Raw genomic sequence first — 16,606 nt, forward strand, 5'->3', positions numbered from 1 at the left:
CCATAGCATCATGGGGTCCATAGACTGACCACTTTTACTACAGGTACTTATCAGTTTGTGAAAGGTAAATAAGGGGGAAGTAATCTTGCTGTCAGATGACTTGAATTCACTATGCAGCTCAGCAGGAAAAAGTCTTATAAATCAATCAATCAATCAGTCAGTCAGTCAGAAAAGATTATAAACTACCTCTAGTACTATTTGGTGATTGATTTGTAAATAAAGCATATGAACACTACCATAAATATCAGACATTAAGATAAGAATTTATGAGATACAGCTCTCTTTAACTAACAACCTCCAATACAAAAAGAACGTAATTGAGTATATCGGGTTTACATTGCAAGGGCCTGTTAGTAGCGGGGCGCAGCAGAGTCCAGCAGCTGCCCCGTGTCAGATCAGAGCCAGCTCCAGACGGCTCCAAAGGGACCCACAGCTGGCCAGAGCCCACGCAGGAGCAGGGGTCTGGGGGGAGCGGCCGCCCACCCGTGGGGGACCCGTGCTGGAGCAGTTTGCTCCTGGGGGATGGACCCCGTGGTACGGAGCCGTGTGGGAGCAGTGCTTGAAGAGCTGCTGCCTGTGGGCAGCCCCCGCAGGCTCAGTTCGGGCAGGACGGCATCCCGTGGGAGGGACCCCGCGGGGAGCAGGGGCAGAGAGGGACCGTGAGGGAGCGGCGGGGATGAAGCAACAGGGACTGACCGCAGCCCCCATTCCCCGTCCCCCTGCGCTGCTTGGGGGGAGGAGGTAGAAGGGCGTATAAAGGACAAAGGTGTTTTTAGTTTGCTTTTAGTTTTTCACTGCTCTAATCTGTTAGTAATAGGAAATAAATTACATTAATCTCCGTATGCTGAGTCTGTTTTGCCCATGATGATAATTGGTGAGCGATCTTCCCGTCCTTATCTCAACCCTTGAGCCCTTTCTGTAGTATTCTCTCCCGTTTTTTCTTTGAGGACGGGAAGTGAGAGAGTGGTTACAGGGGAGTTCAGCTGCCGAGATGGGTAAAACCACCACGTGGAAAAAGATGGATAGTTCTGAAAGAAGAAACAAATGTGCTTTTTCCAACCCCATTCTTTTCATAATAGCAAACTTCCCTGAAGGCCTCCTTAGGAGTGACCAGCTGTTGTATTTTTGGGTCTAATCCTGCTATTAGAGCTATAATATGCTTCATTCTGCCATTCCAGTATAAACAGAAAATAATTTAACAGTCTTTAATAACAACAACTGTAATGGCAGCAATAATAATAAACATACAATTAGTATCAGAGTTGATTTTTCAATAGCAGAATAATCTATGACTGCTGTGAAATTATTCCAGGTTTATGCTGAAATAAATGAAGGCAAAAGCTGGCCCCTTTATCTTGATTCCTTAGAGAATTTTAAAGGAGTCAATAGCTCTTATACACTTGCATGTGTATGAAACCAGACAGCTTTTAACAAAATCCAGGCAAACATCATATCAATTTTTATGGATTTTTAATAGGCACCATACTACTAAACGTTGCTATTAATTGTAGCATCATTCTTTTTAAAAAGTTTTTGCAAGCAAATTTACACTATCTTTCAGAGACATTGGCTACAAGTTCTGCCTTTGGTGGGAGAGCTTACTTAGTCACACCCCTGTAGGAGTTAGATAAAAGGGAATGTTCTGATTATGGAAATTTTCAAAGTTTAACATTTTAATATTAGAATGCCGTAAGCTTTCTGAGGGCTATAATGATTTTTCATGGCAAAGGAATGCTATTGTCTTGTCCTGTGGCTAAAATGTTAAAAGCAAGACCTCAGATGGCACACTTCACTGTGGCTCATATTACAGGGAGAGAAAAAAAAAAAAAAAGAGAGAGAAAATTAAGTGAAAAGATAAGTGCCTGTGAGAAAGGAGGGGACGCAGGGATTCTGTATGGACTGGGAAACTGCTGTATTATCACTTTTCCAGTCCCTGTGAAGTTGGGCTCCTTGGGCTGGGAAGGAGGAGTGCAGAGCAGAAGTACCATGCCACATGTGTAAATGTAAGAGACTGTCCAGACTGCAAGCACCTGACCTATGAATGTGGCTTCAGGGAAGTATTCATCTACATCAGGTGCAGTTTTGGCTACAATACTGATGGGAGCTGTTTTTTGGAAACACTGTGTAACACCTAGCTGCCTGGCAAAACATTTAATAAATAAAATAATCATCCTGATCTGGTGGCACACAGCCACATGCAGATTCTGCCATTAGTACTGGAGACAACAGAAGCCCTGGATAACCCTTGATCACCTGAGAAAGCAAAGACTGATTTTCTTGCTCTTCCTTGCCAGAGTTAACAAAAGGAGTATTTGTGGAATTCAGACAAGCAGAAGACAAAAATTAAATTGAAAGAGAACCAAGTATGAAGACTATGATAACAGGAAGAACAAGTGAAAATGATCAGGAAAATAGAGAAACACAAAAACAAAACTGGAATACTTCCCTTTCAGCAGAATCAGAGAGAGGAATCCAAAGAGTTTAGTTTATAGACGGGAAATGTTAGAAGAAACTGGATAACAGGAAAGAGATTTTGTTTTCATTAGTAAAAGTCCCAGAATTTTTATGGTTACTGCTGACTGGGTTACAGGCCTTTCTTTCAGAGCATGCATGACCATGCTCCTCGCAATCCAGTGCTGCATCCTGATTAGGGTTTGTCTAGAGCCCAAAGTATGAAAGTGTGAGGAAATAGAGAAAGCTGCACTAACACTCAGATAGCTGCTTGAGTGAATAATCAAGGGAAAACACACAGCAAGAAATATGGCAGGCAGTCACAGGGACATGGCAGGAAAGGGCACAGCCCACAATCAAGCAAAGTTGTCAGATGAGAAAGGATAAAAAAATGTGGTGCCAGAGAACAGAACAGATGAACTGTCAATCACAGAAATGGAAAAGAAGTCCATGCATTTAACAAATTACAGTATGATTTTAGTGTGCACCACATAAGGCTGGCTCTTGATCAGAACCCAATATAATGAAATCAATGAAATATGACAGAAAATTTCTTCAGGTGAATTTCCAACAGCTCATTGAAAGTATTGTCAGCAGTACTGTCAGCATGTGACAACAATTGGTGATAAAGAAGGAAAAGAAGAGAGTAAGCAGGTGAGGATGGAGGGAAGAAGGGGGGGAGAGACGGCAGGCAGGCAGGAAGGAAGGAAGGAAGGAAGGAAGGGAGGAAGGAAGGGAGGAAGCAAAACCAGAAAAGATTAATGATGTTTCATTTTGAGCAAGACTAAACATTATGTTTATAATGTGGAATATTAAAGCCCTATTCATCCTAAAAGGCATTCAATTGACTTCAACATGGTGCTTCAAGCTAGCAGCATTATAACAATGGGGTATACTGCATCGTGAGGCAACCTCAGAATGAGACCCAAGTATTACATCTGTGTTTCCTTAAAATAGCAGAAAGAAAAAGTGACTAACATAACACAGAGATCCATACAGAAACCTATTTAAAGTGGTTAGGAGGAACAAGACAATTAAGAAGAAATAAAAGGCAATAAGAGAAGAATTTTTCATTTGAAAAACAGTGTTGCTCAAACTCTGTCACCTATGGGTTTCAACATAAACTCCAGAAAGAGGAAAAAAATCCTTAGAGATTAATTTCCATTAATTTCATAGGTATTTTACACAAAGAACAAAGGTGAAATGTAGCCAATCTCTTCACAGCAGATAAATACATTCATGTTTCGGTAATTTGGTAGCAGATAAGACACAGACAACTTGCATGACTCCTGAACTCTTAGGGTCATCTGTACTACCCTATCCAATGAAGCATGTATAGCACTGAATCAGCAACTACCTAACCTCTCCTGTACCCCACCTCTGTAAATAAAGTAAATATCTTTTCATGATTCTCCAAACATACTCTTCAGGGAATCAAAGATTTAACAATGCAACTTATTGAATCTCTATATTGGAAGGTGGCTTTCTTGTTCTGAACATGGTCAGAAGTTTCTTCAGAATTTAAGTTTAACTAGGAGGAGGCTAGCACATAAAACAAAGACTTCAGCTAAATAACTAATCATTAAACAAAGACTCATAAATATACCACTAAGCTACTGGTAATTCTAAAGCTACAAAAAACATGAAAAATTAAGAGAGAAGCATGAGAGAAGGATCTTGTAATTTCCAAATGTTGCATCTTGTGAACAAATTGCCAACGGGAGTGAAAAATAGCACTTTTAATCAGGAAGGAGTGCTGAGGCACACAGAAGGCAATTCAACTACCTCTTCTTTTCCACCATTAATAACTTCAGGAACAGCTTATGAGCACCCAATAGGCCATGGGCAGACCCAAATTTCACATGCTGCTGAACAGCCCTGTGGTGAGTTCACAGAGCTGACACAATATCTGTGTAAGCATACACTGATCTTAATGTCATTTATACTAACTCATGATTCTTGCACAGACTAATTGAATGGGCGTGATTAAATGTTTTATAAAATGTTCTAGTACCTCTACTGTCATAAAGATATGACTGGCTAGCACTGTGATAATAATACTTTCTGTTACTTTAAATTTAACACATCCAAAAATCTAAAATTTATTTAGATTAGTGGGGAGTGCAGTGTGAGCATTATTTTTCTTTGGCCATCCTCAAAAATGATGTAGTATTTGTACGTGTATGGGAAATGTTGGTGGAGAAACTGAATGCTGAAGGTCCTGGGAAATACAGTCATTATATTTATGAGGTAAAAATTATTATATCATTCTACCACTGTGGAGTATAAGAGCAAAAGGTTACTTTAGCTGAAGTTCCTCAGGGATATTAGTGCTAGAGTACTGTACATCTACCTTCAAAATGCATACCTAAGCTACAGAGACAGTTAAGATATAGGACCATTGTAGGATCTATGAGTGTAGCCAGCTTCAGTCTTCCAGGAGTAAGAAGTGTCATGAGAATGCAAATGTGTTTGTTTTAGTAGTGAATATTTGTGTTTCTGTTCCTAAAGGATGGCTTTCTCAGAAAGTTTGCTTCAGATTTGGGCCAAATTAGAAATAAGCCTGACACAAAGCCTGAATGTGCTTTTCCTAATTTCCAGCCCGCTGTAGGCAGAATACTTTGAGTCACTCTCCCATGCAGCTTCCTGTGCCTCTGGTCAAATTCAGAAGATTAAAAGAAACAAATAAACAAGAACAACAACAAAACCCACAAACCAACAAAAAAACACAAGACTGAAATGCAGCTCTTATTAAAAAAAAATATGAATTTTTCAAAAACCTGTGCACGATTCAAGTCAAGAGATTTAGATGATTCCCTTTTTCAGATCACAAATGAGATTAATTGAACAAGTGGCTACTCAGTTTCATTTACTGACTATTGGCTCAGAGTAGAAGATCAAAGAGAAAGAAAGCAGGGGGGAAGACTTCCCAAGGCACATAATGCGGCTGAAAATACATAGAAAGCCAGCAATGTATGAAGTCTACTTAGATTTGAAGGAAACTAGGCACTGAAACATGAACCCAGACTTAGTTTTTTCTAATATTGAGGTGTGTTCCTTGCTTAACAGAGATGGCACAAATGTACTCCCATCCATTAGCCTGTAGCCTATAAGCAGTTCAGGCAACTAAAGTTTGATGTAGATAGGTTCAAAACAGTAATATATATGTAAATGCAATACATAAGTAAAAGGTAATAGAAATGCAACTCAGTGAAAGGAAGAAGACAAATTAGGATGTCAATAAATTGGCTGAATGATCTCTAGATGTGAATTTAAGGGTTAAAAAGTCTCACTTTTAACAAATGGAGAAACTGAGACCCACAGAGGTGTAGCAGCTTGCTCAGTTATGTTACAAACCACTGGTAGATTTTCCAGTTTTGTACTTCATCCACCACTATGTGGTTTGTGACTTATAGGGAGCAATAATCCTCAAAGACATCATTTCCTAGATTTGGAAAGCTTTTGCAAAGCAAAATAAAAAGCTAAAATTATTTTCTTAGGATACTTTTAAACTTGATCTACTACTGCAGCTAACCACAAAACAGTTCAAAACCTGAGATTACATTCCTCCAAAAATCCCAAGGATACTCTTTAAGTGAGAAAATAACTTTTGCTCATTGTTTTTGTATACCTCTTCCAAACAAGGTAACAGTAAAGAGAACAAGATTATGAAAACAGATGACTAAAAAGAAGAACCCCAAATGATACAGGTATGGAGAAGAAGAGAGCATGTGAGAGAGAACTGAGGGAAGAAGTCATCAGCAAAAGTGGCAGAGTAGGGCTTCTCTCCTTACTTGGCACAAACCGCTGATGCACATATCCAAGGATTCAGTGTAGCACCGGGTCCCATCCAGAACCTTTGGTGCCAGCTCTACAACCAAAGCTGCCCCTCTGGCTTGGCACTTCAGCGAGCATGGGTTGTCGGGATCATTAGAGACAGGAAGCCACTCGTAAAACTGCCCCTGGTACTTGACATCATTGTGAGCCGAGCACTGCTGAGCACGAAAATCACCTGCTTCTGGAGGGCAGTCCTGCAGAAAAGGAGGAGGAAAAGGTCAGTGAGTCTACTCGTGATGAGTGATAACAGTGTTGTGTAGCTAGCCGAACTTCACAGTGACCAGATGTACCCAGATTTTCTGTTCAGAATATCTGAGACTGAAAAAGAAGAGACAGCTACAACTACATAAAATTCAACAGTATAATTATGCCTTCTTTTCTTCTTTCCCCAGAATTACTGAAAAAACATCAAGGCCACGTGTAAATATGCAGGAGACACAAGAAACACACTTTATGTATCTTAGCCACAGAACCTGTCAGTCCTGAAATGCTCTTACTGAATTTTTTCCACTTGTGTACAAATGTGCATATTTGTGTGAGCACAGCCACTCTGCAAACCAACATTACCTCTGTTTGAAGAAAAAGAAAAAAAATAACTTGGCTCAATTATCTGTTTAAATTTTATTCTTTTTTTTTTTTTTTCCCTGTGGCTTAAATTGGTCAGTATGGAAATGGGAATAAGAAAAATGCAATACATATTTACATTTCGTCAACCTATTAGAGGCAAAGATTTTATAACTCACATAATTAGCAACTTATGATTTTACTGTGAAAAGCCACTTTGTTAATCCTTTAGGAGGTTTGTGAGACATATAATCTGACTCCGCAGCCAGTACCTCTGACATAAAAAAACAAAGATCAGTCATACTACTTAAAGTCTTTTGTTAATTTCTCTTCTTGAGATTAGAAGATGACTTTTTTCTATCCCACAGATACTTTCCTGACATCATTTAATACTGAAAACCATGAGTTAATCTCTCAAGAGAACAAGAAAAACTTCAAAATCATGAGACTTCAGGCAAAATAAACATGAGTTCTTTTTATCTCCCTTCCAGTTTTTGATCCTTAAAGCCTGATATTTTCAAATTTTCCTGTGCAACCAACCACAAAGGCTAAAGGTTCATTGTTTTTATTTAGAAGTAACCTGAATTTCTTATAAAATTACAGGAATACAGGAGCTAAGGTTTAGGAGAAACACCCACCATCATGAGAATTATGACAAAAGAGCAAGTGCTGGAAATACAGCTGCCTCAGATTATTAAGGCCCCATAGTCCTCCATCTTGTTGTCATAAGGAAATCTGCTCCACGTTGGCATCTGGTCAAATACCAGATGAAATGAATACCTGCGATACCTTTGGTTGAGGATGGTAACATTTATTTAGGGAGAAGCACAAATGTTGATTATAAACTTGAAGGAGGGTTTTTTTACATATATACAACTAGACAATATCCTTATAGGTTTTCTGTTTTGTCTGTTTGTCCTCAAAATAACTACTTCCTCCTATAGAAATTCTGGTATCATTAATGACAAACTAATTCCCAGATGATCTATCAGCCCAGCTAGGAAAATCTTGCTGCTATTCAGGCAAAATAACTCCTCTGAGGTTTAAATGGCCACCTATGTTTCTCAGACCTTTTTCTACATCTTCATTCACTAGCTCTTTCCTGCTCCTTTAGACAGGATTTAGAGGTTATTACAGTTTTCAATAAGAATGCCATGGGGCCTGCGTGTCACTTTATGGCATTAAAGGATCATTGTTTTGTATTAAGATCTAAAAGAAAACCTCTCTTAACAATCAAGCTTTCAAATCTGCTCTTGAAGCAAACTGGCAGAATCTTGGCTATAAATTTATCATTTGTATACACTTGGCACAAACCCAGGATAATGAATCTGGCCCCCCATTCACTGTGTAGTGGCAATGTGGTTATGCCCATTATGTTTGAATGTTGAATGATGTTGGATCACACCACTCCAAACATTTCTTACAGTGAACTATACACACATACAAGCCATGGCCATAAGCCACAGATTTTCAGTTAATTTGCTTTGTACCATGAGAGCAAATTTTCAGTGAGTTTGCTCTGTATTTGAGTGTGATGCAGCCTAAACACGATGGGTCAAGCTCCAGGCACAGTTCTGGTGTTTAAGTACAAGGAGGTAGTGCTCTTGCTATGAAAGGTTAAATGGATTAAGAAGAAGAAAAGGATTTGGGCCAAATCTCGCTGTAGAAAAATATGTATCAAATAGCGATAATGTAGAGCACATCCATTCTCTTTGGAAGTCAATATTGAAAGTCTAAGTTCATAACTGGAGTTTTACTATGGGAAGACTTAGACAACATACAACTTGTCTATTCTTAAGTTGTGGATGATGATGATTACTATTTTTTTTAAGATAAAAGGTTGATTTTATTTCAGTTTGATTTTAAAATCTCCAGAAAAACAAACAAAAAAATAAACACGCAATCAGTCCTTTATTGTGATCTAGGCAAACTGTTAATACAGGAACAAGTTTGGACAATAGCAGAGAGTGAAGACAGCAGATCATGTGGGAATTTCATTATTCCTCCATAGTAGTCTAAAAAGGCATAGTAGAGAAAAACGGTCTTTCTGTTCTGCTTTTTAACAGAGGATGAACAAGACAGTTACCACTTGACCCAAGATCTGCTTTAGCTCTATTTTCACCAAAGAAGGGACAAGCAAAGAGGAACACTGTGGCATTATTTTCTGCCACAAAATCTTCTGATGCATGCCCTTCCCTGAATTTTTCTGTCCATAAGCGAATACAGTCAGGTCTCTTTGCTTGGCTTATGCTTGTTGCAGAGATCCAAGCCAACTCTCTTGTTTGTTTCAAGCTTGGCTCTACCTTTGAAACTTCCTGGCTTGCAATAACTTTATTTTTACAAAGACAGCAAGGCCCTTTAGAACACACAACATACAGAGCTCATAATCCTGCTTTGTAAAGGATTCAATACTATATTTGTTGTGTTGGATTTTATTTTTAAATCAAAGAAATAAAAAATCTATGGTCAACATAACAAACTTTCAGGACACGGCAGGTGATCAGGACCAATGTTAAATTCCACTCTTTGATATCATGATCAAAATAAAACAATGGATTTAAATAACAGAGCTTGTGTTTAAAGACGTTTGCATGTGAAACTTGAAGCCATTCAAGGAATATATTCAAGCAGTCACAAAGGCAAACATCCATACTTATCTTGGCACACAGATACGAAAAAGGGTCAGAGTCTGACCCACCGCTTTTCTCCTACTGAAATCCTAAATGTTGAACCCTAGATCTGCCTAAAGGCCTTGAAGATCCCTTTCTCTCAAGGGGAACTTTCCTTCCAGTTAGGAAAGCACACATACTTGCACCTACACCCATAACACCTGAATAATCTCTGTAATGTTCTTTATAACAAAATGGTCAAGGAAAGAAAAGTTGCAGCCCCAATATTACCAACATTAGACACAGGTCACTTAGACTGAAAAAGTAGAAAATGTACTGAGCTTGGTACTTTTTATTAATATTTTGTCTGTGTTTTCATTGGCTTTTAAAACTTACTATTTATTGTTTGTATTATATGTCAGTGAGGATCAGTGGGGACCCTTGTTCAGTCATATAATGAAAGACAGACAGAAGCTCACTGCTTAAAAATGAGTATTCTAGTTGCTGAAATAACAGATAAGGCAAAGTCAATGTTTTGTTGCATATTGGTTCAAACTGTAAGTTGCTATTTTCTTCTAAACACTTCTCACATCTTAAGATAACAGCTTTTGCCTGTTTGAGTGCCCAATTTGTGCAGTGCTGGCTCCTAGTGAGGAGAAACTATAGGCTCTGATTCGACAAAGTCTTTTCCACGAAGTCTTTTCCATTTTTAAAATTCAGACGTCTTTCAGCATGTGTCTGGGGGTTTGTGGAAGGGGATCCTTCACAGCTGCCAGCTAGCACTGCTTCAATGGCCTGAGTGAAGTTGTATTTTCCTCCACCAAGAGTCTGATCCTGGAAGCTATCTAACAGTATGTAGTTTTTCTACCTGTACAACAGAGACAAACAAAGATGTGCTCACCTGTTGAGCCAGCCAGAAGTCACAGGCCAAGTTAGACCAGCAATGAGCCTGAAGTATCTCCATCTTCATATGGGTTATGTATTTCTGCAAGGTATTTCACTGACCATATCTGCATGGCCTATGTTTGGCTTGGAACATGTGGCAGCACTGTTATCTGGCCACAAAAGCACTAACAGTTATGTTTCGGGCTACTCTAATTTGGTGCTATGTTCAAATCTTTTTTGCTTTTGTTTTGAAAATATCTGTGGGCCCCTGCAGACATGAGGAACTGCTGCCATTGCACTCCTTGAAGAATCAGCAAGATCTTATAAACTTGAGAGGCTTGTGTAAGTCCATTTGTCTTCAAGCTTCCTATCCATCATGTTTTAGGGAAGAAAATTTCCAGTGAATAGGAAGCAATTTCTCCAACTCTGTGAGTTGTAATTGGCTGTCTGATGACCTTTAGTGTGTGAAGGCTCATGGGATATTTGTGAAGCACTGAGCCTGTGCTTGTGCCTATAACCTCTGTTCGTCCTATCTACTCAAGATTTTCTCCACCACAAACAAAATACATATCATCTTGAAGATGATTAGAAATCTCTTTGAAGTATGAAACCTATTTTAAAACAAACACAAGAGTTTCATCTTTACCTCTTAGACACTTAATTCTGGACATATTATTGTGGCTTTCCTCACATGTATTTTTTTCCTCACATACAATTTTTTTTTTTTTCAAGTTGACCTCCTATTTGACCCTATTGTAATTCATAAAGTCCATGGAGTTTTGCCATGTTTGAATCCCATTCAAAACAATTTCTATTAATCAACAAACCAGTGGAAAAGGTAAGATGAAACCCAGATGTCCCTTGATGGTGATAGGTAGATCGGATTTCATGGGACAAAAGTGGGTCAGGCTTTTAAAAGTTTACTTAGTGGGTGAAATGTGGAAGATCATATCTAAGCTGTGATAGGTGGAAGCAGTTGAGGAACCTTCAAACAGTTTACAGTATGTGTGCTTGTATATTTGCAGAGGCCAAGAATGATTTACTATACCTGGAGCTTTTCCTCTGTGCAAAAAATGACTAACAACTGGACTATACTGTGCAGCATCTGACAGAACAGCTTATTGAACCAGTTCCATGAAATATGCACTGTGTTTCAGCTGCCCCAATTTCATTACTGAGTAAGAAATCCTGAGGTCTTCCAGTAGGGGTTTGTACAAGACTGAATGAGAACTTCATATGCAATTGCAGAGATTTAAGAAATCTATGGATTTAACAGAAACTCCATGCAACTTTGAAGACTTGTTGAGTGCCCTGCTTGGATTAAGTTTCTTGTAACCAGGTTTTTCATTAATCTGCTCCTGTGAACTTCTAAATAATTTAGGCACATCCCTAACTGCTTAGATCAAGTGTCGCTCACACTACAGCTTTCTCTGACAATCCCAAGACAACATTTTGGAACATCAGAAGCAACATCTGACAGAACAGCATGTGAGAAATAATATGAACAAAGTAAATGAGGGAATATCAGCAGATGCTTCTACTCTGTATTAAATAAACATGTACTGGAGATGAAACAGTCAGTGTAGAATCTATCCAGACCTCCAAGAGTATTTGTCATTAGAAATGACTTTAAAATCAATTCTTAATAATATACATATATAACTTCAAATATGTTTCCATTTTTAGCTAATAATTCAATATGCATTTTTCCATATAATTCTGATTTTTTTTTTGTTTGTTCACACCTTTTAAACATTAAATGAAAGTGTTTAAAATTTATTATCATCAGAAATTGAAAATTTAAATGTGTGAATTATCTACAGGTAACAGAATCTTGAAATGCCACTGTGATGGAAGTGATCCTGGCTTACAAAGACTCTTGATGCATTTACATAGGACGATAGCAGTGATTTTGTTGTTGTTGTTATTGTTGTTGTTCTGTTTTTTAGAAGTCATAGACTCACAGGTCTGCTTGCTGAGAAGATGTACTGAGAAGTCAAAGCTGACATCATTAGCAACCGCTTTTTTTGCAATACAGAGAAATAGTTGCTAGACAACACACAATGATACAGAGGTTGAAAAGTGCACCCACTCAAAAATAGGATAGCAGCTATGAAAATCCAGCATTTTGAAGAATAGACTGTAGTCACAATAAATGACCTGAGTTTGAAAGAATTTCTACTGAAAAAGCAAACTTTCATTAAGCAAATCTGGTGTTAATAAGGAGATATTTGTAGTGCTTCTAGTTGCTTCCCCTCCTCACCCCCCTACTGGAATAAGAAAGAAAAGTTTTTTACACTGAAGATTACAGGATTGTTCAAGTGGTGGACAACATTAAATTTTATTGCAAAATGCAAACTGGTTCAATTGTAAAAGACTTCACATAGTATATCTACCCATTAGAGGGTAGGAAAATTAAATTTTGCTAACCATTTGTGTATATCTGAAAAAAAATCTGCCTTGTGATGGTGCTTTTCATACTCACAAGTCAATGCTTCTAGAAGCAACTATGCACTTGGAAGTTTAGGTGTAATGGTTTCCAACACGTTAGGCTTTGTTACGTGGCAAGAATATAGTTTCTTCTGTCAAAACTGAGATGGACAGTATAGGTACCGGTGTGTACAAAAAGCAGCATGAGTTAATAAGAAACAGGCATGGAAGTAGCTTGTCTGAACGCAAGCCAGAAAATGGGGGATGCCACCAGAGGTGGTATTTCGGCCAAGTGAAGAAATTAAGTGAAAAAAAAAAAAAAAGAAGAGTTGCAGGTGTTATTTGCAAGTTTTGATGATCTGATTAATGGGATCTTCCATCCACAAATTCTATCTTAGACTTAATGTAACCTCTTAATGGAAGCTCTTTCTGTGTAGAAAGGGCTAGTACTCTTGTGGAACTTGTGGCATTGTCGTTTTCATGTCAAACAGCAATATCTCAAAAGCAGCTTTATTTGTAGTTTTTATCATCCTGTTGGCAGGTATAAGTAAATATGAAAAGCAAATTCCTACAGGAATCAAGTGCCAGTCTCATGCATCTAAATTTCTCCTGATTTTAACTTCCAGAAGCAGTGCAATAAGAGGAAAAATATCAGGGAAATTGAAAAAAAAAATCAATCGCAAAAAAATGGGCTGATAATTGGAGAGAGAGGGGAGGAAGATGTTACACAGTTCAACAAACCTTCTTCAGAAAGATTTTCATGTAAAAGGAGTTAAAAAACAAAATAGTGCAGTGGCAGTAGGAGTGAAAAAGAGAAAGGGCAAATGAGGTAGCATAATAACCTGGTACAAAAGTTGGAGAGAACTTGGCAACTGAGAACATGCCTAGAAGAAGAAACAGAGAGCATGCTAGCTGAAGAAAAATCTAGTCAAAAAATCCTACTCACGGTTTGGAAATATTTTTGTTTATTTTGCATAACATTTAATATAGCAACCCAGCCAGATACAAAAGCATGCTTTCATTGCATTTGGAGTAATTTTCTGAAGAAAAACAAATGACTCCTTCCCTCCCCCCACGATTACATTCTAAAATGGCTGGAAACATACTTGGAGTCAATATGAATAGCAAGAAGAAAAAAGACTGATGCAATTCAACCCTAAATCATCTTCAGATTCCCTCATTGCTTCTCACTATTTACACGTGGCTTCATATCCATAATCCTTCTACTTTCTGATCAACACCAGGCAATGCAAGTGGTGAACATACTGGATTGGATTAATTCTTTTAAAGACTTCTCAGAAGCTTTATAAACAGCAGTATCAATCTCTCTTACAGTCAGTGTTATTCAAAAAGGTTCAGCATCTTTGGAATAATACAGGCCACAGAAGAAATAGATGTGCCACTCTCTCCCCTTGCCTTTCTTTTCTCTATCTCATTCTATTTTTTTTAATGCTATTTAATTTCAGGATGAATTAAAACCAGCTGTAGCAAAATCTTGCTAATGATAGTGCCTACAAAAATGTGTTCATTGCCAGATTCCAAGAAGTATTCTTCCCATTCTCCAGTTTCATCTCTGAAATATTTTGCCTTTAGTATATGTGACTACCCATCCTTTCTTGTAAGAGGACAGTCATATAAACAAAAGCATGTCAATTCACAGAAAGATGTTTTGCAGAAAATAAAAAGGCCAGTTCTTTTATGAACAATAACTACAGTGCTCAAGTTATACACCAGCTAATGGCAATGAAAGCTTGTATTTTGGGACTCTCTGATTTCCACAGGAATCAAAAAGGAATTTTTCCAGAATGCATGATAGCTAGCTTCACTTGGAGGGGTGGGAGTTTACTCTCATTTTCCTTGAACACAACAGGCTGTCAGCCAACATAGACAAAACTGTAGACAAAACTTGGGTCTGGCAGTTCCCTCCTCCTGATTTTCAGTGTCTTTGTGGATGAAATCTTAAAAGGGAAATTCTGAGTAAACAAAAATTTGCACACTACTATGTTCATTTTTCAGAGCACAATTCTGTGATGAGCCATGGGGTTAATTAAATATTTCCACAACCTAATTGTGTGTGTGTGTATCCTGTAATTTTGGAGACAAATATGTCATTAAAAAGAAAGTTTATGATTGTTTGTGCTACTCTGAAAGAGTACACAGTTTGGTAATGGTTTCAGTTCCTACTGGTGCTGCACAACATATTTCAAAGTGGCACCCAACCCCAGAAACACCCCTGCTGTGGCGGGATCCTACCCCATTTTCTGTTGATGATCATGGTGGCAGTGCAATTGCAATGACAGCGGGAATACTGGTGCACAGTATCTCAGATCAGTAAAGATGGTGAATGGAATGCCATAACATCTGAATCAAAGACTGAGTGTACTTTAAAAATAAATAGGAAATGTTTTCCACTGAGATCAGATATCTGCAAAGCAAATATAGCCAAATACCTTCCTTTTTACACAAAGCCATATTTGAAAGGCCTGGTCAAAGTCTGATGTAGTCAGTAGCTTTAGGATTGTTTGATTTATTGCTAGTTTTGCAAGTTGACTAATAAGAAACAAATGAAAACTTATTTGATCTTTGTGTTAAGGAAAAGAGAGCAAGGCAGCACAATGCATTCTTTACCCTCTCCAATAAAAGGGGTTAAAATTGTAAATGTAATCCTGGGTCTTCATCACTCAGTGGCAAAACTCTCACTGACTTTAGCATAATAAAGCACTTTCAGGGCTTCAGTTTGGATTACTTGTTATTAAAAATTGAGTGAGTTCTGAAGCTGGATGCCTCAGTGCTATGTTGAGCGGTCTGGAGCCTGTATTGTCAAATACAAGGTATGTTAAGGAATTGCCTGACAAAACTATGCAAGGATTTATTCTGGAGGAAAACTGTCCAGGTACACAGTTGCAAAACAGAACCTAAGCTAAAAATAACATTAAAAAAAATATATGTTCTTTGTCTTGCAAAGTTAAGCTCAGTGATTACAGAACAAGGGTTGCAACACAGGAAAAATGCCAGGGTCTCATCAGGGTGATCCAGGAACAACTAATGGCAGCAGAGTGGTATGCTGGTAACTTTCACTGCATGAGAGCAGGGCAGGAGGGGAAGCAGACTGTCATAATACACAGCAATGCACAAACTGAAACAAAGCTGATGGGTCTAATTTTAGTTCAATTAGCCTTTAACATTATCTCCCCCCCACACACACACATCCTCCTCCCTTTCTTTATCATATTACAGAGGGCTATAGCATGCAGCCATGCAGCTTGAGTGACACAAATTAACCTTCCCATTCCCTCCAAGGTCACAGTGTAGCCTAAGTGTCTCACAGCTGGAAATCAGACTGTTAAATCAGTCAGCAGACCTATTTATTGACTGTTCCAGTTGTTGTCAGTGAAGCAGATGTCTAGATTGATGTGTGATTTCAGTGACCCAAAGCATACAACCAGAACCGATTTCTGAGGCAGAAGTGTGAGAAACTCACTGCATGGGAGACTGTAACTCAGTCTGAGGCAGGCGATTTCTTTCATTGTGGTCTACTGAAGAGAATATAAGCCAAATACGAGGGAATATACTCTTAAAAAAAAACAAAACAAAAAAAAACCAAAAAAAAACACTTAAACTTTTAAACTTTTTTTTCAGACAAAGCACCTATTGAAAGCCTTCTGAATATGTCCCTATCAGGCATGAGAAAGCTTGGCCCACAGCATGTTTGATTTCATTTTCCATTTACTGGTAAAACTGACATTGCTCCATGTAATTTGAGAGCTTTCACAATTCTTGGCACCCAATAAGACTTTCCATATGAAAGTCTTTATTTCCATTTTCATCAG

At 38.2% G+C, this 16,606-nt stretch overlaps 1 protein-coding gene across 1 annotated transcript in view; it reads right to left on the reverse strand.

The window, feature by feature from the left end:
• Positions 1-16,606, reverse strand: part of LOC310889524 (ADAMTS-like protein 1) — a 204,627-nt gene that overhangs the window by 151,642 nt on the left and 36,379 nt on the right. Inside the window, exon 4 of the mRNA XM_083817104.1 lies at positions 6,246-6,482. Coding sequence (XP_083673230.1) covers positions 6,246-6,482 — 237 coding nt within the window. The remainder of the gene's footprint in view (positions 1-6,245; positions 6,483-16,606) is intronic.

This window comes from Anser anser (assembly GCF_964211835.1).
Source record: "Anser anser genome assembly, chromosome: Z".
NCBI lineage: Eukaryota > Metazoa > Chordata > Aves > Anseriformes > Anatidae > Anser > Anser anser.